Source organism: Vigna unguiculata, chromosome 3 (genome assembly GCF_037176805.1).
Source record: "Vigna unguiculata cultivar grain cowpea cultivar isolate G323 ecotype 2 chromosome 3, ASM3717680v1, whole genome shotgun sequence".
Taxonomy (NCBI): domain Eukaryota; kingdom Viridiplantae; phylum Streptophyta; class Magnoliopsida; order Fabales; family Fabaceae; genus Vigna; species Vigna unguiculata.
Window position 1 is genome coordinate 68,421,133 of NC_140794.1, and position 27,956 is coordinate 68,449,088.

The following is a 27,956-nucleotide window of genomic DNA, read 5'->3' on the forward strand; positions in this document are numbered from 1 at the left end:
TAACTCAGCAAAGAAACTGATGCTGAGGTTTTCTAACATTTTCTTAACTTGTATTTTCTCTCTATGCAAGATAAGTATTAAGTATTTTCTTTGTGTTGAAGTAGATTTGATTCCAACTATATATACCTTTCGTATGTTCCTTTTTCCCAATTCAGGATAATAACTTTTTTATTATATGCGCTTAATCGTTTGTATTTCTACTATTTTCTATCATTTTTACGAGGAAATATTTTGATTATTAAATTTTAACAATTTTAGTGATATTTTTTAAGTGGTTTTATTTTTTAATTTTAATATTTTAAACTCATTTAAAAAATAATATCTATATTATAAAAAAAATTTGTCAAAATTTAGTAGTCAAAATATTATTCTCTTCGTCGGCGTCTTCTGAAATTTTTTAGATCTGCATTTGTTAAATGACTTTGCTTTATTTTTTTAATTATCTTCTGTGCAAATCTTCAATCTCGTTTGCTTTTGAAAGTTGATAAAGAATGATGTGCTCTGATGGTTCAAGACACTTTTACATTTGTTCTGTTGTGGAAATAATTCAAACACTACTTACAAATTTCATAAATAATAACAATTATAAAAATAATTGCATAGATTATTTGTTTCTTTAATAAAACATTTTCGAACAAGTTTTTATAGTTGTTAAAATAATATTTTCGACACTTAATAATATATTTGATTGTTACGGTTTGCTTATAACTTAAATTGTGATTTACTGAACCCGTTTATCGCGAGACTTTGGTAGAGAACTATCTCACGCACCCTTATTAAATTAAAAATTACATTTTTTTAAATAGTATATAAGACGACGAAAACTGCAAAAAATACATTAAAACCTGATATTATATGAAAATATTCTTAAATATATATTATTGGCAAAAATATTATTAAGCAGAATATTCCATAACTTATGGAGATTTTTTTAATATTTTTATTTTCTCCCTTCACTGTATTTTATTTAATCTTTTTGTTAATAAATAAATATACAACAATGCTCGTGACTTAATTGATTTGATCTAACTAAAATTTAATTAAGTTAGTTTGAATTTGATTAGTTAAAAATAAAAATTATTTTATCATTTAGTTTCTTAATTTTTGAGTAAAAATTGTAAGGAGTATCTCTTTAAAATTTTAGACCAATTTAATCCATTACCACTTGTGGGTATTTAATTTTTAGAGAATGCTAACCAGTGTTCTTAGAACACTGATTAAAGAATAATTAATGTGCATTAATTTTATTGTTTTTACATTAAAAATTGAAATAATTAATTTTATTAATCGAAATAATATAATTGCATGTAATAAATTTTATAAATACAAAATTGTCCTTTGAAATTTTTAAATAATTCTGATACAAATTAAGTGTTTTGAAATTTGTAAGTTCTCTATTAAAGATTTAGGTAATTAAATTTTTTTTATATTGCTAAATTTATATATATATATATATATAATTAATTAATAAATTCAGATGTTAAAATATTGTTTGTATTTTTAATACAGGGTTAAGTTAATAGGGATGCTGTAAAAGATTATTAAGTTAGAGAAAAAAAATTTAATGAAGTCTCAAATTAATATACTTTATTTTTATTTTTTAAACTTTTAAGATGTTTAACACTATTTATTTTTTGTTTTTATATTAATTTAATTTTTTATGTTTAATTATATTTTAAATTTTAACAAGATTAAAACATATTTATTTTATTATTTAATTATTTTTTAACTTTTATGGGTGAACATTAAATAAAATATTAAATACAGTTGTACAACATTTAAGGACATTTTTTTCCTTTAAACAAAATGAAATTGCATTAATAATTATTATGTCATATTTTATTTATTATCATAGTTAACTATAAATTTTTATAAGATTCAATATATCTTAATTATCCTTAACCAGTACACTAATTAGCAAGATTCTTACTTTTTAACCAAATTTTGTTAATTTTATTTCACGTTTTAATACAAGACTTAAAATAATATTGAAGCGAAAATGTATCAAACGATATAAACAATCCAAATATCATTCCGAGACATACGTTTAAAATGTTAAATGAATTTAATAAAATTTGATTAAAAAGAAATCAACGCAATAATTTCAATTTTCACTTACGAGAGACAAATATCTAATCCTAATATTTATGTGTATTGGATTTGGTTGAATTGAGTTTGAGTATTTTAATAATCGTTGAATTAGTTAATTTTGTGCTCAAATTTAATTTAACTTAGTTATATTTAATTAATGCAACTTCTTGTAAATTCAATCCCAGCCATAGTACTAAAATTGGATCCCACGTTAGTGAATAAAAGCAATCATAATTTAAATTCAATTTTTGCTAAATTTTGTCCAACCGCTGCATGTGTAATATTGTAATTCGATCTTCATACACGTAAATAAACAAAGCCATAATTAATAATTTGAAAATAAATAAAAATAAAATGATATTGAATCTAGTAGAAACTCATGTTCTATATATATAAAAAAAAAGCCACACTCAAATATAATTAGCTTCATAATTTTATTTTATTTTTAAATGTAGAAGAAAACTTCCCCTTCAATAAAATAAAACACCAATATATACCAACTTTTTCTCAAGTAAATATAACTAACTTACTAAATTTTAACGGCAAAGGATTTGGTTTATATAACAACCTTTTTTTAACTAGTTATTTAATAGTCTTTTTACTATAAAGATCATATTTCACTATCATCAATTAAAGGATTAAATCTACAAAAAAAAAAAAAGTGCACACATTAAAAATTATTTGATATTTCATCAATTGATTTTATCTTAATATACAAATAATATATATTTTTAAATATAATCAAATAATATATATATATATATATATATATATATATATATATATATATATATATATATATATATATGCTTAATTTATAAAAAAAAAGGCTAACAATTATGATATTATGTTGGATGATTAGATTTATATAGTTATATGTAAAGACTTATGAGAGTGAAAAACATATGATTTGGTGTACACATCTGAAAAATATGGATCAAACATGATGAAAAGCAAATACATATATGATTTGGTGTTGATGAAGAGAAGATGAAGCTTTGAGAATTGGGATTCATGGATACCCCACTGCGATGCAGGTCTCCCAAAATACTTTATCTTCCAATTCATTCACAATAACTTCACCACCTTCATCTTCTAATCTTCCAACTTCTTCATCTTCTTCTTCTTCTTCTTCTGCTTGCCCTTTGTCACAGTTACATGACTCTGCATCATCATCCTTATCTCCACTTACACTACACAACACACCCTTGTCTTCAGAATCTGCACTATCCTCAATTACTGACAAACCTGACATCTTCACACTGCTATTCATTTCTTCTTCATACAAAACTTCTCTCTTCTTCTGTTTAATTTATAATGTTTTTTAAGGATCATCTTTTTGCACTTTATTCATGGTATTCATTTCATTGATGTCATTTCTTGTCAAACTATAAATTGTTGCCATTGGTTTTATTCCACATTGATGGTGGGTTTCAGGTCATTCTTCCACTTATTATTTGCATCAATTGAATAGTCTTTTAATTTATACAAATAAGGTATATTAATTAAGATCGAGTAATACTGCAATTATAGAGTTGTTTAATTAAGAAATAAAATTAAGTTTTACAGGTGTCTCATAAGTTTTAAGTAAATTTTCTTCATTATATACAAAGTTAGCTGTCACGACAATTATTCAAATGATAAAACAAAATAAGATTGGAGTTGCAGAATTGCAGAAAGAGAAGATATTATGTGTGAGTGGGTGTTCACAATCAAGTGCAACACGTTATCAAAGATTATATATAAATACTCAAATAAGTGTGCACATGTAACAAATCTCAACACTATTATAGAGTATTGATGCATGTGGTTGCAAATCTTATTAGGTCTATATATATATATATATATATACTGGGCATTTCTGTTGAAGAGTCTGGTCCAAAGATTGACTAGTTAAAATATTTTTTCTTATGGATTCATACAATTACTTTGCTTATGACTTTCTATTACTGAAAATAAGAACCAAAGTTAAGAAAATAAAAGGAAATTATACAATAATAAATACACTCTAAATCACTATTACAACAAGAGTATTGGTTACACCGAGAATCATGGTGATAATATTTGAAAGATATGAAAGAAATAGTGCATGATTTTGTATTCTCATATGTATGTACTATAAGGCATATTAGGATTTGCCGACACTTGTTATATCACAGTTCACATCCAAGCATCTTACAAAGTGATGCCACTAATGGTGCTGTAACGTCAACACTGAATTAAAGCAGCAGGGAAATGTGAGGATTTCTTGCACACAATTTAAAACAAATTATTAATATTATTATTCTTTACCTTTTAATATAATATTGAGTAATTTACTTATTTAATATAGATAATTAAGAGATATTTTAAAACCCCAAAAGGAACACACAAGCAACCCCTCACTCAAAGAATCCTCTCGATCTATGATATTGCTTTTTATGATAATTATTTTAAAAAGTTGTATCTAGTCAGATAATTTTCTCAATTGATAGAATATTGATTTGTACATTTACCGTACTACAGAACCATTAAACAGAAAAAGAAAAAACAATTATATTTTTTTCGGTAACGTGCTACAACTTGAAAATTTCTGTCCGAAACAGTGATCACAATAAATTGTCAAGCGTCATAACTCTCTAGTCCAACGCAGTCAACCAAAATAAAATAACTATCAGAAAATAGTTTCCAATATCCTTTTCCTTTTCCATTTGCATCGCAGTGTTACGCTGTGAATTCCATGGGCAAGAACAAAACATTTGAACAAAACAAACTAATAACAGTAGAATACAAGGTCGCAATGTACTGCAACGAGTGTGAAAGAATCGTTGCCAAAACCATCATCAAGTGTAAAGGTTCACGATGTTCTGTCTCTTCATTTATTTAATTTGTTATACCCTTGGATTATATTATTAATATACAACTCTGATTTTATTAGGAGTGGAAAAGTTCATCACCGACATGAACAAAAACCGGGTGGTGGTAACAGGTCGGATTGATCCCATGAAAGTAAAGAAAAAACTTAAGAAGAAAACGGGAAAGAGAGTGGAGATTGTGTGTAACAAGGATGAAGAAGAGGCAAAAGATGAATCGCATGAATCTGATAAACTTGTCGTAATGTATCAGTTCGCACTTGAAAATGATTGTTGCGTAGAGACCGAAGCCATGATGATATTCAGCGATGAGAATCCACATGCATGTGCACTAGGGGTTATTCCAGATTTTCATTCCTTATTCTTTGATGTGTTGTTGTATCAGTAGGATCACCCTTTGACCCCAGAAAATTCTCCTAATTTTGTATTCATTCATCGAACTGAAAACAAGACATTATCTTGAAAAAGAAAAACTTGATTTGTTTACTCACAGAAGTAGCTTTTTATCTTGAGGTTGTTGGCATTGAAGGATTGGCACACATGTGATGCATTTTATGGCTTGTCCTTCTCAAATGCTCCATTTACGCATGCAAACTTTTACCCGTGCTTTCTATTAAACTGAAAAGTCGCATCAAATTTGCACCAAACTCCAATAAGGGCTAAGCACCGCACATTCGTAGTGCGTTTCGTGAACCACATGGCATGATCAATTATTTTACGCATAATGCGGGATCTACTTGCCTTCTGCTTTTTATATTAGGTTTTAAGCATGCACCTTCTCATCTAATGCAAGTACATTACACGGCTGATCCTAACTTTTTTTAAATATTATACCACATCTTCTTTCTTTCATTACATGTTATGCGAGCACTCCTTAAATTTTACAAAACTAACACATTATGTTTTATATTTCGTCTTATCTTTTGTTGAAATATCAGATATAGATCATAAATGTTTCTCACAAAACATTGTTCATGACAAACAATTTTAGCAATACAAGTTTCGTTAATAATCACATGTGAATAATTTTAGCAGTTTTTACTCTGGTAGACATTTCTACAATCATTGACAATGAGACTGTATGGACCAATTTCCTCAGCAAAATGGCAATGATTGTTCCCTTCATCTTCGGCACAGATTAGAAGTTCAGTTTGGAACATATCAGAAAGGATTTTCTCTTGCACTATCACAGAAAAGTTCGAGACTTTTCCCCTTTGTAATACTGTACTCTACACAGTGGCCCCACAGGCATGAGCACCAAACAGTAGTAAGCTCATACTTTAAAAGTGTAAACCAGAAGACGTGGAACACAATGAGGTGGTTGGGTGGGTAGATGTTATAGTATTATTGATCATTGATGACAACCTGCGATATTCACTTAAAATTTTCACAATATTACACATTTTTTCATGTTAAACAAGGTGAATAATGTTGTGTTCTCTATACATTGTATGAAGTGAAAAATTGAAGCCCTTCATTGTTGTTTTATGAGATGACCTCTAGTGCTTCTCTTGTTTGTCCAAGTATATTGAACACTGTTGCTGCTATGTTAGATGGTGTAAGACCGGCCATAAACAATTGGTCCGCAGGTGATCCATGGTCAATATAGCGATCCGGAAGGACTATTGGCCTCCACTGCAGAGGTGCCATGCAGAGTTCATGAGTTTATGGGAACTGGTAAAAGCTTCGTAGAAAATTCGAAGATGCAAAAAATGCTAGTAGCTATGGTTGGAAATGAAAAAACTTGCTTTGTTTCTTACCTTCAATTTGCCATCCAGAAGGCCATCAAGGGCCATGAACTGAGCAACGTGAGAACCAAATCCTCCAATAGATCCTTCTTCTACTGTGATCAAAACCTCATGTGATTTTGCCAGCCTGCGAATCAGTGAACAATCCAGTGGCTTACAGAAGCGTGCATCAGCAACTGTTAAGCGCAAGCCATGACGTTCAACCAATGAAGCTGCAGCCAAACAGTTTTGAACAGCCGATCCATAGCCCAAAAGAGCCACTCTTTCCCCTTCTATCAGCACCCTTCCTTTCCCAATCTGATACAATATCATAACAAAAACATCATATGGATTTGCAAAACTTTACCTAATACTCTCCATGAGGATATGTATGGGGATAAAATTCTAAACTTTACCTCAAGGGGAGTTCCTTTATTTCCGGTTGGTAGTTCAGCACCAATGCCATTTCCCCTTGGGTATCGGAAACAACTAGGTCGGTCATTGATTGCTGCTGCAGTGGCAACCATGTGGAAAAGTTCGGCTTCATCAGAAGGAGCCATGACCACCATGTTAGGGAGGCATGCCATAAATGTGACATCAAAGGAACCACAATGTGTGGGACCATCTGCTCCAACTAATCCAGCTCTGTCCATTGCAAACCTTACAGGCAGCTTTTGTAAGTCAACATCATGCACCACCTGCGGAATGGACATTGAACACATACGTTTGAGCACTGATTTTGAAGTTAATGTTACGGTGGTTACTGATCATGTATGTATGTCTTCACACTAAAACACATTGTCTCGTATAGAAAATTCTACACATGAAACACATCATTCTAGCATTTTGTCTTGACAATAAAACGCTATCCTACCTGGTCATAAGCCCTCTGCATGAATGATGAGTAGATTGCACAGAAAGGCTTAAGACCTTCACAAGCCAAACCCGCAGCAAATGTAACAGCATGCTGTTCTGCTATCCCCACGTCAAAGCATCTTGATGGGAAACGGCGATGGAAGATATTCATGCCAGTTCCACCTCCCATAGCAGCATGGATTGCAATAATGTCTTTGTCAGCTTCGGCTTCTGCAATCAAGGCCTCTGCAAAGTATGTGGTGTAAGACTGAGTTGCAGCCTTGGATTTGAATTGCTTCCCAGTTGGTGGGTCAAACTTGGTAACTCCTGCAAAAAACGAAACCAAGCCACACATATATATCCATCAGGAATACAAAGAGTCAAAGCCAATCGATCACTAAACAAACAATTTTTTTTTTTTCAGATTATTGAGAATTAATTAGTGATTGCTCCTTTACCATGGTACTTGTCTGCTGCCTTTTCTGCGTATGGGTATCCGCGGCCTTTTTCAGTGATAACATGGATCAGTACAGGACCAGTTATTTTAGTACTTTTCACTTCATTAAGAATGGCAACAAGATCATCTATGTTATGACCATCAACAGGACCAATATAGTAGAGTCCAAGCTCTTCAAAGAGCGTTGATCCAGAACCACTGATCATGCCACGAGCATACTCGTCAACTTTTGCAGCCAATTCATGCATAGGACCGCCAATTCGTTTAGTAACACCCTATTCATGACATCATTTTGTCAGTGTTCAGTTTGAGTATACTATGTTGCTGTAAATCATAAAATAATGAAGTTGTAATTACCCACCTTGGCAACCTCTCTCAATTCTCTAAGAGGCCTATTTGATTGTAATCTACTGAGAGCACTGCTCAAAGCTCCTACAGGTGGTATGGGTCCATCAAGAGTGGCAGTGGGCAAAGAGACCTGTTTGTTGTCATTCAGAATAACAATCATGTCAGAATCAAGATATCCAGCATTGTTCATGGCTTCATAAGCTTGCCCTGCTGTCATGGCACCATCACCGATAACAGCAACCACGTTATTCTTTCTTCCCTTCAGATCTCTCCCAACAGCCATTCCTATTGGTTCAATAAAACTTCAAAAGTTAAAGACAAATCACAAAATCCAATTGTTAAACACGAAGGAACAAACTAGTGCCACCTCTACACATTGTCAACATATAAAAATCTTTGCACTGTCAAGCAATTAAAAATCATAATAAGCATGACTTCCGAGATAACTACTAAAAAAGTCATTAAACTTATTGTGAATGAATGACAGTGTCAATTCATATGCTGTTTACTCATATTCTCTATTAAACTAATTTTTTTAGTCAAAACTCAGAGAACAGACAGAAGAAGTACCAAGTCCTGCTGAAATAGTGGTTGAGCTGTGACCAGTGCCAAAACAATCATATTCACTCTCAGAACGCTTGGTGAACCCAGATAACCCATTTGTCTGCCTCATGGTATGCATCTTGTCCCTCCTACCAGTGATTATCTTATGTGGGTAAGACTGCAGATTCACACAAGGTTGTCCAATTTAGAACAAGTAAATAACACCCATCCCCAAAACTAAAGCAAAAGCACCAAGGAAGTTGATAACCAACCTGGTGACCAACGTCCCACAGTATCCTGTCCATAGGGGCATTGAAGACATAGTGGAGGGCAACAGTGAGTTCCACCACACCAAGGCTTGAGCCCAAATGCCCCCCGGTTCTAGAAACACTGAAAATAACGTCAGAACGCAGTTCATCCGCTAGTTGCTTCAGTTCCTGCATCAATCAACATCCCCTCTTTCTCATACCATGATATTTTTACAACTCCGACAATAATAAAATTGCAATCTTTTTTATAACAAAACACGCAGCACAGATTTGAGATACATGCTTTCAGACAGTGTACCTTGGTAGAGAGATTTTTCATATGAACTGGATAGTTTATAGTGTCAAGAAGAGGAGTTGGCGGTCTCTGGGAATAGTACTCCCCACTCTCTGACATTGATGCATAAACCCCACTTGATCTTTTCTTCGTCTACACACATAACACAACATACACATACCCTTTTATCAGCAATCGTAAAAAAGGAAAAAAGATGGTCTGAAAGAAGGAGGAAGAGGCATTGCATGGAAAAACGGTAACCTGGTTGAGCCTGTGGGTGTGTTGAGAGTGAGGAGGGAAATGGAGGCCCCGTTGAGAGTGAGAAGGAAGAGGAAGTGATGTACGAGAATCAGAAGGTGCGGTTCGGGTAAGAAAAGAAGGGTAGGAAGAGAGCGCGTAGAGATCCATGGTGAGCAGAAAGGAGAAGTGAAGAGAATGGAATGCAAAAGAAGAATCTTTATAGAAGAGAAAGAGGTAGAAAGCCGGCACTAACAATGACAGATTGTGGGGGATGGATGAAAGAATGGAAATGTGATATTATTTTTATATTTGACATTTGAAGGAAGAAGAAGAAGGAGAGAGAGTGAGAGAGAAGACGTGTGTGAATGAGTGGCTGAGAGAGAGAGACGAAGTGAAATAAAGGAACAGAGAAGCATGGTTCGTGTGAGATTGAAGAAGGAAAGTGGGGAGAGGTGTTTGTGATTTAATTTGTTTAATCGAGTTGGGAGTGATGAGTTATGTGTGCGATTGGACCACGTCACACCAAAAATCACAAATGGATAGATTCATTGGATAGACAGCATCCTAAGTTGTTCTTTTCTTTGTTTGTCTCTCCCAATTCCTCTCTTCCTTCGTTGGGTTGGGAATGATGATGAGAATCACAATGCCGTGTCTATTCTACAGTCGATGTTCCTCCTCCTTCTCGTACATTTCCCTTCTTTAATAATGCTTCTACCATTAAGTAACATAACACAACACGCTTCAAAACACAAATTTGTGGATTTATTTCTCTATTTTCTATTCATTGTTAGCTTGTTTTTTTAATCTGAATTTATGATATTAAAATATGTTGGTATAATGAAAAACCTGTCAAGAGGTAAAGTTGACTGTCTAAATGTTGACCTTGACTCCACTCACTTAACTACATTAAACATATCAAAAAGTTTGTAATTGCCTTCCACGACCAACTTCTGCCAAAATTTAAAGTTTTTTATTTTTTTACGTTATGATGTTACTTTGCGCTAAATTCAATATCCCTTCTTTGTTTTGTATGTTAAATTCAATCAAGTTTTCCGAATAATTAACGAGGCTAAACAAACCTATTATGGTCCAAATCAACTTGCTAAAGTTAGCAAAATATTTGGTTCATCTCACTCTATTATTGTTTTATATAAAATCATGTAAGCTTTGGCCAAACAGATATCCATTTCATTTTGTTGCAGGTTGCACTATTTGAAGAAAGGTGGATAAGTAATTTGGCTTACTAAAAATATAATCAAAAATAAAAAAATATATACTGATACGCACATTATCTATTGTTTAAATTGTTTTTAATTAAATTTACATTTGATATAAAATTATAAAATAATATATCATTAATTACAATGTTGTACGTAATGTTCTATATTAGTTAGATAGTTAGTAAGTTGTTAACTAACTTATTATATTAGTTTTACAAATAGTAATGATGTATTATGATACAACTGATATGAGATATAAAATTTAATTTTTAATATCCATATCCATATCTTTTTATTTTTCTTTTTTTTCTTTGTTTCTTGAGTGAGTTCTAACAAAAGGTATTTTGAGTTATTGTGATCGGAGATCTATGAATGTATCTACTAGCTTGTGAGGTATTGTGGTGTGTGTGAAAAATTCTTTCTATGTTTATTTTCTATCTATTTTTGCATATTCTTGGTGTGAAATTTAACGAAATTTAGAGTAAGTCTACAGCTCAAAGAAATAAAGTACTTATATTAATTCAAGTTGATATGCAATATAAAAATTGTGTATAAAGTGTTTATATCAATTCAGATTGATATCTAAAAATAAGTATGATTCAACCATAAACTTCAGGAAAATAGACAATAACCTTATAGTTGTAGAGATTTTAGATCTTTTCTTGACTATGTAATGAATAAAGATAGATACATAGAGACAAAGTTAATATCTTTTGAGCACACTACTAAGGAACCTAAATAGAAGACAACAATAGAGGAGTTTAAAAAAATAGAGAAAAATCAATCATCATAACATGTTGCATTATTTCTCAACAAAAGACATATCGGAGTAAAATTGGTCTATAAAGTGAAGGTAAAACTAAATGGAGAAATTACAAAATATAGAGTTAGGATGGTTCAGTTTGGGAAAATAGAGAAAAATAACTTATCATAACATGTCGCATTACCTCTCAACAAAAGGCATACCAAAGTAAAATTGGTCTATAAAGTGAAGGTAAAACTAAATGGAGAAATTACAAAATATAGAATTAGAATGGTTGCAAAGAAACTTCTATTATGATATGGCATTTGTATAAATTGAAAATTTTATGAGCTAAAACAAGTCTTTGGGTAACGAATAAAAGAATAAATTGCTCCCTTTTTGTAGTCGAGGTGCAACAAGTGTGTAATAGACTATGGAGTTTATATGAAAGTTACTATAAGTTATTTGATATTAGTTTGTTTATGCGTAGAGAGAGGATTTACTAGTATAAAAAGAGAATTTTATTGTAGTTTTAGATGACAAATTTGGTATTATTATCCTATTTTTTGAGAATGAAATGTATATATACTAGTTGAGTTTTCATGCGTCATGTGCTACAATATAATTTTGTACAAACACAAGTTGACTACGGTGTAAAGTTAGAGATAGAAGGAAGTGACAAGATAAATTAAGTGATATTGCACACAAAAAAAAGTGTAGGCTCATCGAGATTTTTGTGCAACATTAAACTTGACATGGGTTATGGAGTGGGGTTGATTGGTAGATGTGTGGTTCATCCAAGGCTATCTCATTTGCTTGCGACTAAGAGCATACTGAGATATGTTAAGGACACTTTAGGATATGGCTTGTTGCATTCAAAACATGACAAATAGATTTTTTATGAAGTGATAAAAGTGAAAGAAAAAGTACAGTAGGTATGTGTTTATGATGTGGAAAACACCTATTTCATGGTGTTCTAAGAAGTAGTTATCGATGACATTATGTTTACGAGGTTGAATAATGGAATCTTGTTAATCCTTATAGCTTGAGAATTTGATGACAAAAATGAAAATTAACCTATGAAGATGCTAGTAAACAATAAGTGAACTATAAGTTGGCTAAATGTCTTGGTGCTTATAAAAGGAACAAGCATATTGAGATAAGATTCCACTTTGTAAGGATCAACCCAATACAAAAAAATTAGAATTAAAATATTACAATACTAAACAAGTGACTATAAGGTGACAAATTTAAACTTATTAGAGAGAAAATAGGAGTGTGGTTTATTACTAATATATTACGTTGATAGTGAAGTGTTAACTAATTGCTTGTAATTGTTCTATGTAATAATATATTTTGATACATGTGTTTGAAAGAAAATTTTATGATTCACTATCCATATTATATTTTCTTTTCTTTGTTTTTCTTTCTTAGGTATTGCGAGTATTTAGTATGTTGTAACAACTAAAAGCAAATTATCATGACTAAATAAGACAATAAATAAAACACCAATCTAAATAAATTTGTTAGGCCTTAAACCATGTTTAAATCAAATTGATTATTGAAACTAGCTTTAAAAATCTTAACACAATCACACTATTAATTAATAAATCTTAAAAAAACCAAGGAAAGTTGACTTGGTCTAACCAACCTTATGAACAGGATATGTCAAAAACAAGTCCGAAATTTAAATAAAAACATTCTCAGTGAGCATGTAACAACCTAACCCGCACCATATCCTTCTTCACAATACCAGTCACAACTTACATCTTCAAATATTTCTAGCAGTTCTTCAAAAATTATAACAAACTTCAGGGGGTCGCAGCAATTTCAATTCACCAGTACACAAAAACTTTATTCTCACCAAAAAGGCTTATCTAAACTTATTCTTGGAGTCCCCGAACTTAAACAAAAATTCTTTATTAAATTTTGGGTGTTTTGACAATATGAATAAATAAAATAAAAACACTAGTGCACCATCATATAACTAGTTGTCGACAATCCGCGAACAATAAAACCTATGCGTAAATAGATTTCTAAACAAGTTTCAGATTAGCATTTTATCAAAATTCTATTCGTTTTCCTTCAAAAATACCCCAAACAAACACAAGTTCTTAAACTTAATAAAAAATTTAAGCCAAAACTGCATACTTCTTTGAAATAATTTGGAAGTTATAAAAAAATGAAGCAAACATATTATAAATAAAGAAAAGGTTCATGAACAAGTATCCGAAAATATTGAAACTAAAGACAGTCTAATCCGAGTCATTCATAATGACAAACCAAATCAAAAGCTAATTTCTGATGGGTTATCACCTACAGACTACTAAATATTAACATAAGTCTTAGCTACAATTGCATCAAAATGCCACAGTTTTAGCAGTATGTCGTCACAGGAAGACGGAATAGACCACCTTCAACAATCCGATTGATGGCAAATCAGCGTGGACTGCAGAAAGAGAAAAAACTAATAAACCATTGTACCCAAATTTCAACGAGAAATAAATTACAAATCCAAGTCATTGCAAAAGTTATCATTTGCTCAAACAAAACTTATCGATGAACAGTTAATGAAAAATATTCTGACACGATACAGTAATTACAGATATACTAAAAGTAAACTTAACTACTCAATGACAAGTATTACATTTTGTTAATTCAAATGTTAGCATTTACTAAAATAAAAATAAATAAATAAATAAATAAACCGTAGAGTTCGGTCGTCTCTAATGTTTAAGATTAAGTACTTAAAATCTCTAAATTAAATAAAAAAGCAAGAATGAATAAAAGGCAAATCCAACAATAGAGCTAGGAGCCTCATTTATATTACAAGATAGCATTTCCAAAATTATTTCTTCAATAACCATATTTCAATTAAAAGAAATTTCCTTAGATTAAATTTGCAATTACGTCACAAATTCAATCAATAATATACTCTTCATATTCATACCTGTATGACCGTGAACGAGACCTTGAAGGACTGCGATCATTACCCCTAGGGCTCTGGGATCTGCTAGGCGTCTGACCCTTCTTTTCATCAGGACTCCGACCGTTCTCCCGAGGGGACTTCCTGTAGTCCTTCCCACCACTAGGGGAGAGAGACCTAGAATAAGATCTTGATCGCTCCGGAGAATAATAATCATCCCTACCTCTGTCATCCCTATAAGTCAAGTCAACTCATCAGTATTGAATCTTAGTTATAGATAATAGGCAATAAAAATGCGGCCAAAAGAACACCATATACCACACGCGAAAAATAATTACCATCCAAAAACATTTCACAAACCAATGGAACTACACCAGAATACATAAAATTAATCACAAAATCACTCAAACCATAATTTCAATTTTTACTTCATAAGAGAAGTAGTACTCACTTCTCTTCAAAATCTAATTAGCCAAAATATGACCTTTACCTACCTCTCCAATAGTTTCTGGACAAATATGACACTTGGATCCCAACACTAAGATACGAATGAAAACCAAAATTTTATTTTGTTTATGAGAGAACTAAGACTTCCTCTTCAAAATCTAATTATCCAAAATATGACCTTTACCTGTACCTTTCCAAAGTTTCTGGACAAATATATAACACTTGGATCCAAACACTGACAGTTATGATGTACTGCAAGATCAGCATCTGGAAACTTCATAGCTCTCTTTGTTCCAACTTTCTAAAATCACAATTATCTTTCTTGCACAATGTCACCATACATCTCTACCTGTATAAACTTTGGCTTCCATTCTTTGAGGATGTGATTTTCTTTGGCCAACTATAAGCTTTATATTCTTTCTTAACTGGATAGTATACGCAAAACAAGACATTAAACTATATAATCTTCCTTACAGAAAATTTATACAAGGGAATCGAAAGAAGTACTCGTTTTAACCATTCCTTCAGGCACAAACCAAATACCACAAAGTAGGGAAAGCCCATGCAACTGGCACAATAAGGCAAATTTGATATTGATATTTCTTATGGAGACTTTGATAGATACATAAGCAAAGTAGCGCATCTCTTTAAGCCTCTTTACTCGTTAATCTTTATTAATCCATCTTTAAAGTCTTCCATTTCACTTTATTATCTGCATAAAGAAGACCATAAGCAGATATCATTCAATTCATTTAAACACATTAAAGGAGCGTTGTCAACGTCAAATGACTGGGAGCCGTTCTAATTGCAAGTAAACCTGGAAATTATACTCTAACTGAAGGAAACAGCAGAATTATCAACATCAATATAAATCAGGTAGCCATTTGACGGTCAATCAGTACAGAGACACAAACAGAACACCTAGACATACTGTTAAATTAGAAAACAAACCTAATATTTTCAATAAGATCGAGGACAAAACACCCAAACAAATGAAACACATCAATTACTTAAACTAGAAGACATTAGTTTCACTCCATTGTGCAACAAAAACAACATAAAGTAGAGGCCTTGACACCAAAACTATTAATAATAAAAAATACATCCAGTTCAAAGAGAAATATTGGGTGTACGTTAAAGGCAGTTAATTACTCAAAACCAGAAACGGTTTCAGGTCAGTAAGAATATCACAGTTTCAACTTCCAAAACACTGAGTTGCAACAGAAACATGAACTATTTAAAATAAGTAAAAAGAATCAGCCAGCGAACTCTTCTTAGGTGGTTTTATTTACATTCATGACAAAACAGTAACATTCACTTTCACCACCTAAAGCTCTGCTAAGCAACTTGGACCATAACTCAATCAAACATCTCATTAATATATATCATTCATTTGTGATTATTAGAAAGCTCTGCTAAGCAACTTGGACCATAACCCAATCAAACATACCATTAATATATCAATCATTTGTGATTATTAGAAACCTGTCACATTACAGCTCATATGAAAATAGTCACAGGTCAGAGCTTAGAAAATGCAAGTATTTCTGAACTCCTATAATTACTGTTTCAGTACCCCCAAATACCATAAAATGTAGCACCACCGTCATTTTAGTGAAACTAGATAGCAGTTCACGCAAAATATCCCAAAATTATAAGGCTGCCCAATAAAATAAATTAAAATGAAAATAATACTGTTATTGGCTAAAATCCATACCTTGAATCATCCCTAGCAGGTGATGGAGACCGAGAATAGGCTGCAAAATTGAGGTATAATAACATAAGAAAACAAGAAAGACCTCAAGTAAAAAGGTTACACATCAAAAATATAAAGTGATAATTATCGCAACACGAAACTGAAATAGAGATGAGTAGTTAAACTGACAGCGGTATCGGCGTTGTGGGGACCTAGATCGATTTCTCCTTCTACCACCCCCATATCGAGAACTTATAACGGAAACACAAAAAAAATGTTAATAAACACTATAACGAAGTCCATTGAAGAATACTTTCACAATTACATCAGTGAAATAAATTAGCAAATCAAAAATGTGGTCACACCTTCCTCGAGAACTAAGACGCATTTCTTGAGGAGTTTTCCTGTTTTCCTCAGCAAAAACAATTCTTATTTCGCGTCCACCAATGATAGTATGATTAAGATGTTGTTTTGCCTCAGCTGCATCTTCACCATATCGATATTTCACAAATCCAAAGCCCCGTGGTTCACTGCAAAATCAATTCAATTGAATATCAATGTTTTAAAAACAAAATGCATAAATTTACAGGTCTATTGGACAATTATCTCTATAAGACATTCTAGGAAAGTAAATTAAAAGAGAAAAAATGAACTTGACTTCTACATAAGCAAAATTTAACTTGGGCATAAGCTAAGAATAGAGATTAAAGAATCCAACACGAGAGCTTCTAAAAATTAACTCATGCACAAGCAGATTTTAGCAAATGGAATAGTTAATTTCAATTATTTTCTTATTTATCCCTTCTGTAAGGAGTTTATTGAGAAGCCCATCCAAACATACCAAGAGAAAGAAATGTGTATCAAACAAGTGAGTAACAAGTCTATCAAAAGCAGATAATATTTTATGGTAAAGAAAAAAATACCCAGTGTAATAATTTTTGGGTAGATAAACATCCTTCACAGGACCATAGCGCTCAAAAGGGATCCTAAGATCCTCAGGCCTGCAATAAAAACAATAAAACTTCAGTTCAATTTCTTGAATCCCTGACATTCAAACTTTGATTGGATAATTGTAACAGAAGGTTATGAAATAGTAATGGAATTCGCTATTTGCATATAATATCCGCACAAACATTCTCCCCTCCCTGTATCAACTATGGCTTTCATATTCACATAAGAATCAAAAAACCACCAGAAAAACATTCCATTTGTTCAATCTCTTTTCACCAGTGTACAATTTCATTTAAAGGCCATCCAATCTAAAATTTTCCTTCTAAAAAATAAAGTGTGAAATTAGAGTGTGCAATCAATGTGCATCTCGCCAAACAATGTGTATACCAACATTTGGTATTAGATTTATATATTCCTATTATACATTATACATTATAGATATGGATAAATTTGGTGCAGAAAGAGCAATAAAATGTGGGGTATGTTCGTAGGGTAATGAATGAGTTAAATAGGGTAATGAATGAGTTAAAGAAGAGCGTCAAGATTGCAATGAAAAGACCTGGCATCGAGGGGAAGATTGCGAACAAGTAATCCGGAAGGAAGAGGTGAGCGGCGGTCCCTGTATGACCTGCTATCACCGTAGCGATCGTCCACATAGCGCTTGCGACCACGCGACGGCGGTGGCAGCGGGCTTCTGCTTCGTCGCCGAGGACTATAGCTTCTGCTCCGGCTTCGATACCTGCCCATTCCTACCTCGCACACAAACCCTAATTTTCTTTCTGGGGAGACAAATAAAACCCTAACGAAAAAGAGAACAATAACGCCAAATGAAACCACACCAAGCGCAATTGTTTAAATAAAGTAAAAAATAAAATAGTATGTGTGTATTTATAGCTGATTCCGTCAATTGACCATGACTATAACCGGTTACGGTCCAATTTAAATTTAGATCGTTAAATTTGCAATTTTAGGCCCAGCTTGAGATTTTTTATTTTATTTTTTCTTCGGAAAGCAGTCAGTTATCAATTGAATAAAATGATAAAAGTAGAAGAATATGTAAAAACTAAATCTGAATCATCAATAAAATACTCTTAATAATTTCAATAGGTTAGCTTAATTTTCTTACTTAGTTTCCTGGGACATAAATGAGTCAGACTTACTTTTTCACTGCCAGTATTTGTGAACAGGTACAAATTTTATATTTGTCATATAAATGTATATAAATGCATGTATTTTACAAGTACAATTTTTTAAAAGTATTTTCTCACCTTTTTAATTTAAAAAACATATGCAATACTTATGTGAATTAATATTTTTTTTGACAAATGAAGTCAATACTAAATTTTGAATGAAATTAAATATAATTGACAAATAAATATTATAACCAAGTGGTGGAAAAGAAAATATAAATATATATACTCAAAATTTATATATTTAATCATTGTCAATAATAAAATAAAAATACATTTAATTTAGTATTAAAATCTTTTTATATATTTTTCTTAAAAGAATTATATTGTTGGAGTTATATTTGATATAAAATCTTTTAAATAAAAAATGTAATTTTATCTCTTTTACTTATTAAATATTTTTGTATTTGAAAATGTTCTATTGTAATAAATTCAAAAAAATTAATATAAAAATTATATAGATTAAAACATTCATTTAAATTTGTATTTAGACTTTTTTTTCAAAATTTAGTGTAGATTTAATTTAGATACAGACTTATAAAATTTTAAAAATTATATTATAATATAAAATATTACATATCATATAAATACAATATAAAATATTATATAAAAATTTATAAAAATTATAAAATTATAATATATATGATAAATATAAAAGATATGATAAATATACTATATAGAAATATAACAGAAAATAAAATATAAGTAAAATATTAACAGGACTCTGAAGTTTAAATTATTCAACGCAATATTATATTCAAATTATTATTTTATTATATTACTAAAAGTAAAACTGGTTCGTGTATGTTCAGGATTAAATCTTTACCGGTTCGTGCATGTTCAGGATTAAATCTTTATTGTTACGTGAATCTAATTCACTTCCCGTTTAAAAAATTTAAAGTATATTTCGTATCTTTTTAAAATAGTAAAATTATAAAAAATGTGAGTATATTATAATTATTATACAATTTTAAAGTTTGCTAAAAAATACATATTCTCTTCTCTTTTGTATTTATTATTTATTTATTATTATGACTCTAATTTCAACCTATCTTAATATAATACGTATCTTATTTCTTAAAAATATGTCTTTTAGTTAAATTCAATAAATTTTAATTTTCAGTTAGAGTTAGATTGACATTTTATTTGTTCTGAATGCTAATCAAGTTATTGCGCTCACTCATATAAATTAAATATTCATCAATGTTATTTAATTAATGTTGATAAAATGTTAGTCTAGGTTTTTTATATTATATTATTAAAATTATTTAACTTAATATATATTTGATATTATTATTATTATTATTATTATTATTATTATTATGAGTTTTTTTTTGCTTAAGTCAAAGTTAATTTTAGATTATCAATTATCACAAAATTTTCAACTAAAACTGTTTCTAGTCAATGTTAACACAGTTGATTTTTGGTTGAAATTTACAGTTTTTTAACGTTCGTTCGTATGAATTATTTTTTTATCTATTGCATTGTTGTTTTTTTTTTTCTAAACTTAATTATATTTTTTAACATATTCATAATTAGAGATGGCAAATAAACCCGTCCCTGTGGGTATTGTCCGAACCCGTCTCGTTTTGACGGGAAATCTCTGCATTGACTGAATATGGGTATGGATATGGGGAATCCCCGACTTTTTCAATTGGGTATGGGGATGTTCATATCCCCGCCATAATATTCGTCCCCGTCATATCTCCGTCATTATTTAAATTATTAAAATATTCACAATTAATTAAGTAATCATATACATATATGTATATGTATATGTATATGTATGTGTATATATATATATTAAATTTTTTATTTTTTTTAATTATTTGATTTGTCATGAAACACATTTGCATCTCTAATATATTTTTCATCTTATCATAACATTTATGTAATTATGTTAAAATGATGTATGTTAATTAAAAAAAATTATGTCTCATATTTGAATAATTCTATTATTTTTTAATATTTTTATTTATTGTATATTTTCCTTTCAAATGAGTATGTTTAATACTTTCAATTTAAGTGTTTAATAGCATAAACTTTTCATTTACTATGTAATATAAAAAAAAATACTTATTTTTATTAATTTTTGTTTCATTTGAAGAACTCTTTTGTTTCGCTAAAACAATTATTTCTCGACCATTGAGTATATATGTTGATATTTGAAAAGTGTTCTTAGATGTCTAGGGTATTTTTCATCTTATCATACTCTTAATTATACATTCGTTTTCCTTTGTGCGATTTCTTTCAACTGTTTCTCAAATTATTTCTAAGACAAACATTTGTTAATTTTTTAATATTTTTATTTATTATTTGTTTTCATCATGTATAATAGTATTTCAGTATATTTTATCTAATTATTTTTTTATTTTCTAACTCATTATATCAATCATACCGTAATTTTTTTATTATAATTGTATAAATTTCTTTTATTTACTACAATATCAAAATTTAATGTAATTGTCATGAATATTTTTTCACCACTACTTAATCTAACCCGTCCATCTTTTCTATAAATACCGCCTTGGACTAATGTTTCATTTTCAAAATAATCTTTGGATATTTTTCATTTCAAAATGTTGGACTTAGTTTATTTCGGAATATAAAATGTTTTAATCTTATATTGTTTGGATATTTTCTTTGGTTATTGTTTTAATCTTAACTTGAATTCACTTTTTAAAATAAAATAACGGTGAACATCTCACTTTTATACATCATATAAAACTTTAATATATGAGACCTTATCTCAACCTTTCTATACTCTCTCTACTCAATTTTTTATTTTTTATTTTTTAATAAATAAAAATTATATTAATAATTCTTTTATTATCGAGTGTTTAATCTAATCCGTCCATCTTTTCTATAAATACCGCCTTGGACTAATGTTCCATTTTCAAAATAATCTTTGGATATTTTTCATTTCAAAATGTTAGGCTTAGTTTATTTCAGAATATAAGATGTTACAATTTTTCTCTAACCAAGGTTTAAACCCACAACCTTCAAATTATTAAGTACATGCATAACCATCAAGCTAATTCATGTTTCTTGGTAATTTATACTCATCTATGATTTTATCTTACTACTCTAGTCTCAAACATACCCACAAATAATAAACATAATAATAAAATTTTGACATAGATTTTGTATCTTTTGAACTCCAATATATGTTGGATAATGACAAAAAAATATTCATAGCAATTACATTAAATTTTTATATCGTAGTAAATAAAAGTTATTTATACAAGTATGATTAACAATGAGTTAGAAAATAAAAATTAATTAGATAGAATATATCAAAATATTATTCTACATGATGAAAATAAACAATAAATAAAAATATTAAAAATTAACAAATGTGTGTCTTAGAAATAATTTGAGAAAATTTTGAGAGAAATCGCACAAAGGAAATCAAATGTATAATTAAAGATATAATAAGATGAAAAATACCTTAGAGATCTAAGAAAACTTTTCAAATATCAACATATATACTCAATGGTTAAAAAATAACAAAAATTATTTTAACGAAACAAAAGAATTATTCAAATTAAACAAAAATTAATAATAATAAGTAAAGAAATTTTGTTTATATTACCTTAAATTGAGAGTATAAACATTATCATGTGAAAGGAAAATATATAATAAATAAAAATATTAAAATAATAGAAATATTCAAATGTGAGAAATAATTTTTTTTAATTAACATACATCGTTTTAACATAATTACATAAAGGTTATGATAAGATAAAAAATATATTGGAGATGCGAATGAGTTTCATGAAAAACCAAATAATTAGAAGAGATGAAAAATAGAAAGTATATATATATATATACTAGTGTAAACACAGGCGCTATCACGCCTGCGTGTACGCATTTTTCGAATTATATTTATAATTGATGATATTGTAATGTTATTAAGTTAATGAACAAAATAAAAGTATATTTATAAAAATTAAAGTGAAATGTATGGAGAAAATATGAAAAAAAATAATTGTTGATGAATAGTATGAGAAAAAAGAAAAAGGAGATAAATAAATAGTTTTATAAAAACTTGTAAAATTAACCGTTAATTTTTAAAAATTTAATAAATAATTAAATTGTAAAGGGTAAAATTGGAATTATGAAATGTGGACACAAAAGAGGGAATCCCCTTTATATATAGTTATAGATATATATGGTTACTTAATTAATTGTGAATATTTTAATAATTTAAACGGGGATGGAGATATTGCGGGGACGGGTATTATGGCGGGGATATGTACGTCCCCATACTCATCTCCATACCTAATTGAAAAAGTCAGAGATTCCTTGTACTCATACCCATACCCAGTCAATGCGGGGATTCCCTGTCAAAACGGAGTCGAGTTCGGATAATACCCACAGGGACGGGTTTATTTACCATCTCTAATTGTGTGAATGAATAGTACACAACTAAAATAATTTGAAAACAGCAAAATCATTGCCAATAAAAGTATTGATATATATATATATATACATACACTACCATAAACACAGGCGCGATAGCGCCTCTGTGTACACACTGTGTACACATTAAATATAAATATGCGTAATATTATATTAATAGGTGATGATATTGTGATATTGTAATGTTATTAAGTTAGAATCAAGTGAAAGTGCAACTTGATCATCACCTATTTTTAATAAAATTATATTTATTAAAAATAAAGTGATATATATATCAGAAAAGATGAGAAAATATCCATTGATAAATAGAAAGAAAAAAGAAGCAAAGATGAACGATTTTATAAAAAACTTGTAAAAGTAACAATCAATTTTCAAAATTTTAATAAATAATTATATTTCAAAATTTTAATGAACACAAAAGAGAGAATCCTCTTTTTATATACTAGCGACAGCGCCTGTGTATTCGCATTTTTTAATTTTCAAGAAAGTTAAGATTAATAACAAATATATAAATTTTAAAATAGTTGTTAAATATAAAATTATAAAAAAATAAGATATGTAAAAAGAAAATTTAAATGATGATTTAAGACAAAAGAGATTTGTAAAAAAATTATTAAAAGTAAATTATTTATAAAATAATTAATTTTTAAAATAACTAAGGGTAAAACGGATATTATGAAATGTGGACACAAAAAGAGGAATCCCCTTTATTATATCTCCTTTATTATATTATATTATATATATATATATATATATATATATATATATATATATATATATATATATATATATATATATATATATATATATATGGGAAAGCAACCTTTATACCCATAAATCAATTACAAAGAAAAATAATTAATGTTTTGGATTATTTATAAATTAAATGTGTAAAATTTAAATAATTTTAAAAGTTATTTACTATACTCTTCAAAATAATTAACAATAACTATAATGAAAAAATGCGTATAATAAAAAGAAATTATTTTTCATCCTATAATTCATATTATATTCTATTAAATATACTATAGTACACCAGTACAAATATAAATATTTGTATTTTTTAAATATTTGTACTATAACAAATTATTAACATATGTACAAGGATGGTGTAAGTGTGGATGTTTTTGTGGATGAGTATTCGAGTGTTTGTGTGTGCGTGTTTGTGTATGTGTGTGCATGTGTACTAGTGTGTTAATAAAAAGAAGATTTGAACTCAATATATCAAAGATTTACATATTTACAGTAAACATTTGCTTAAGTCCGCATTTTGATATTTAACATTTAATGCAGACTAAATTGGAATGAGGACTTATAAATTTTTAATAGTCATGTTACAATATGGAATATTATGAGTCATATAATTACATTATGAAATATTATGAGTGTTTAAAATTTGTATGAATTGTGAAAATATAAGAGATATAAAATATATAATAGATATAACATATATATTAAAAGATAAACTTCTTATTTTATTTTATTCATCCATGTAACAAAATGTAAAGTCAAATTACTTTTATGATGTTTTTTTTATAAAAATAAAATAAATTATTGATCTGAGAATTTTTTCTTTCAAAATGCTGATTTAGATGAGATGTGGACTTAAACTAATGTTTATTGTAAAGTGTGTTTGCGTTTTTTAAATATTTGTATTATAACAAGTTATTATTTGTAAATGGATGGTGTGAGTGTGGGTGCGGGTGGTGGGTGCCTACGAGTGCATGCATGGGGTATATAGATGTGCGTGGGATGATGCGTGTGTATGTTTGCGTTGTTAAAGAAATATATAAACTATAGATGTCATATATTTACATCATTAAATATGTCATATATTTACATCATTAAATGTGTCCACATTTTATTAATATTTGCGTTATAACATAACTTATTAATATTTGTAAATTGGTAGTGTTCATGTGTGTGTATGAGCCCCCTCACAATACACTAAGTTCCGCCACCATTACATGATATATATTTGACTGTTTTTACATATTTTATGAAAAAATGAGTAACATTAATTTTAAGTTTATTTTTTATACATTAAAGACAACAAACCACACAAAATTCAACACTAAAACATAACGGTGACAGAAACTTTGCTCACATTTGTTGGTTTCAGAGTTTGCAACAAAACAATCATTAACACCATACTCATAGCGGTCGCCACCACACCTAACACAAATATTGACAAGTTACCACCTCCAAACCAAAAATTCTATTTTCCATTCCCATATCCACTTAACTCATTCGACAAGACGACCTAACGAATCCACCACTAATGATATCAAAGCTTAGACAATGGAGTTCAACATGAGTCCCAAAGAACCTACATGCACGTTGTATGCCACAATGCTCACATCACTACCATATACCCCACGACCCATCTGATCAGTGTCGAACAACACAAAAGGGAACCATGTGACTAGTTAACAACAATGACAAGCATTAACATCCATATTGGCCTTTTGTAGTCCCTTAAAGGCACCACCCAATTTACCAAAACATGAATACCACAATCCAGTTTCAATCACTGTTATTAGTGTTACCATAATCTAGTTTAAACGATCGTCTACGCAAGTGGAAAAAATGACACAAAGGATAAGGAGGAGCATTATTGAAAAAAAAAATTCAGGTTGACACAAGAAGCACGTCTCATGCCTTGATTATCGTTAACCAAAAAAGGTGGTGGAGTTTATCATATGAGTCAGTGGCGTAGACATTGTTGATGGTCAAGAAGAACAAATAAAAGGTGTGGACATTTAGTTCTCGTATATTGTAATTACACTAGTGAAAAAAGGAAAATCTATGACGACTTATAAGCCTATTTTCCAGTAGTGATAGAATACTTGTGTCATTACAATTTGTATATATTTTACAAAGAAAATATACATACATATAAGGACGACAATGGGATTTGCGAGAATAAAGTTTAACTTGTTCTCATCTTTTAAAAAAAATTATTCTATCGCTATATTCAACAGGTATACAATTTGTTTTGGTTACATATGTGTGTCTACATTTTTTAAATATTTGTATTATAACACACACACACACACATATATATATATATATATATATATATATATATATGCACACATATACAGGTACATATATCGATACATATCCACACACATTCCTACAAGCCCCCCACACGCACATATGCAAGTACTTGTACACACATACACATTTATGCACATGCTCACACAAATACAACATATGTCCTCACATCTTATTATTAATTTACAAATAAATATTAATATCTTATGTTATAATACAAATATGTCTTTCTAAATTCATGTGAAATCATTTAAGTTGTACGGATAAATGTAACTTAAATAGCAAATGTGAACACACCTATTTTTTAATTTTTATTATATAGTTATTGTTAATTATTTTGAGGAGTTTAGTAAATAACTTTTGAAATTATTCAAATTTTACACATTTAATTTTATAAATAATCCAAAGTATTAATTATTTTTCTTCTTAATTGATTTGTGCATATAAGGATTGGTTTCGTATAATATTTTTCTTGTCTATACTTTTCCTAAGTAAATATTGGTAATGATTTTGCTGTTTTAAAATTATTTTGGTTGTGGGCTCTTATATTTTGTATTGATGTGAAAGAAAAAAAAACACAGTTTAAGATATTAAATACAATCATCTGGGATAAAATATTATATACTAATAGCATCTTACCTATATCCATAAGTCATGGAATTCATTGCTTGAACAATATTATTTAATAAAGAAAGAAATTTAACATAACTTATTCATTGTTAAAATTATTAATGATTAGCTGTCAACATAAATTGACTTTTCTTTATTTAAAACATTTTATTATCCAAATAATTTACCTTTTAAAATAAAAAATATATAAAAATAGGATATTATGCTGTTTTTTGTAGTACTCATAAAAGTTCAAAAACATTTTTTAGGGTTGACAATATTAAAGAATTTCACCTGCAATTAATACTCTCTCAAAGTTTTTCGATTATTGATTAAAGTTTATTAAAAGTATAAATCTTTGTGAATCTTATGCTAGAGAGATATAAGAGAGTGACGCGATAAGAAGCAGAAAATAGAAAAGGAGATACAGAAGAAAAGAGAGTTTGTCTTGTTGTTCTTGTTGTTGATCATGTGATTGAAAAGAGGACAGAGGAAAAATGGGTTCACCGACATCAAAGGTTGTTTTCCGTACTGTGGTGGTGGCGCTTTTGCTTCTTCTTGTCTTCTACATTGGTCGCCCTCTGTACTGGAAAATCTCCGCCACCGTTCACGACATCCGCAACAACAAGCAAACCGTCAGACAAGGTTTTCTTTCTTCTTTTTGGATTCCGATTTCCAATTTCTGTTACCGTTTTTCAATTATCCTTTTCCTCGCTTCTTCAGGTATTTCCCAAATCGTCATGGAGGCTCAGAAATCGGTGGGGTGGTATCACGACGAGTCCGACTCAGGGGTCCGAGCCAACAATCGAAAGCTGCTTCTTCACAATCCCCTTTCTTCACTTTTTGCGTAGTCAGATACTTATATACATACATACGTGCCACTCCACATTTTCTTTTTTCACGATTCTCTGTTTTTCTTATGTGGTTCTTCTCTTACAGGGACAATAATGAGGTAGACTAATTGAATTCGATTGAATCTTATTGAATTAGATTATGACCATCTTATTCTACAATTTGGGGGCTTTTCTCTTCTT

At 29.6% G+C, this 27,956-nt stretch overlaps 4 protein-coding genes across 5 annotated transcripts; 2 read left to right on the forward strand and 2 right to left on the reverse strand.

The window, feature by feature from the left end:
* Positions 1-4,673: 4,673 nt before the first annotated feature.
* Positions 4,674-5,331, forward strand: LOC114177841 (Heavy metal transport/detoxification superfamily protein). Its single transcript, XM_028063416.2, has 2 exons — positions 4,674-4,925; positions 5,009-5,331. Exons 1-2 carry the CDS (start codon positions 4,811-4,813, stop codon positions 5,329-5,331), a joined length of 438 nt encoding a protein of 145 aa, XP_027919217.2. The 5' UTR covers positions 4,674-4,810.
* A 933-nt stretch (positions 5,332-6,264) lies between these two features.
* LOC114177840 (putative 1-deoxy-D-xylulose-5-phosphate synthase, chloroplastic) lies at positions 6,265-10,082 on the reverse strand. Its single transcript, XM_028063414.2, has 10 exons — positions 9,678-10,082; positions 9,441-9,569; positions 9,146-9,310; positions 8,901-9,051; positions 8,344-8,615; positions 7,984-8,257; positions 7,545-7,852; positions 7,087-7,368; positions 6,704-6,988; positions 6,265-6,578 (listed from the first exon to the last, which is right to left on the reverse strand). The coding sequence occupies exons 1-10, from the start codon at positions 9,822-9,824 to the stop codon at positions 6,429-6,431; spliced, it is 2,163 nt and encodes a 720-aa protein (XP_027919215.2). The 5' UTR covers positions 9,825-10,082; the 3' UTR covers positions 6,265-6,428.
* A 3,708-nt stretch (positions 10,083-13,790) lies between these two features.
* On the reverse strand, positions 13,791-18,495 carry SCL28 (SC35-like splicing factor 28). 2 transcript variants are annotated; one of them, XM_028064663.2, is made up of 7 exons: positions 18,198-18,491; positions 17,611-17,688; positions 17,053-17,217; positions 16,877-16,938; positions 16,709-16,748; positions 14,569-14,778; positions 13,791-14,067 (listed from the first exon to the last, which is right to left on the reverse strand). In XM_028064663.2, the coding sequence occupies exons 1-7, from the start codon at positions 18,383-18,385 to the stop codon at positions 14,058-14,060; spliced, it is 753 nt and encodes a 250-aa protein (XP_027920464.1). In that variant the 5' UTR covers positions 18,386-18,491; the 3' UTR covers positions 13,791-14,057. The 2 variants fall into 2 exon arrangements, with proteins under 2 accessions (XP_027920464.1, XP_085527058.1); XM_085670932.1 differs by lacking the exons at positions 13,791-14,067; positions 14,569-14,778 and adding an exon at positions 15,501-15,703 and having other exon boundaries at positions 18,198-18,495.
* An 8,795-nt stretch (positions 18,496-27,290) lies between these two features.
* LOC114177240 (Low-density receptor-like protein) lies at positions 27,291-27,935 on the forward strand. Its single transcript, XM_028062512.2, has 2 exons — positions 27,291-27,567; positions 27,646-27,935. The coding sequence occupies exons 1-2, from the start codon at positions 27,420-27,422 to the stop codon at positions 27,771-27,773; spliced, it is 276 nt and encodes a 91-aa protein (XP_027918313.1). The 5' UTR covers positions 27,291-27,419; the 3' UTR covers positions 27,774-27,935.
* Positions 27,936-27,956: the final 21 nt, after the last annotated feature.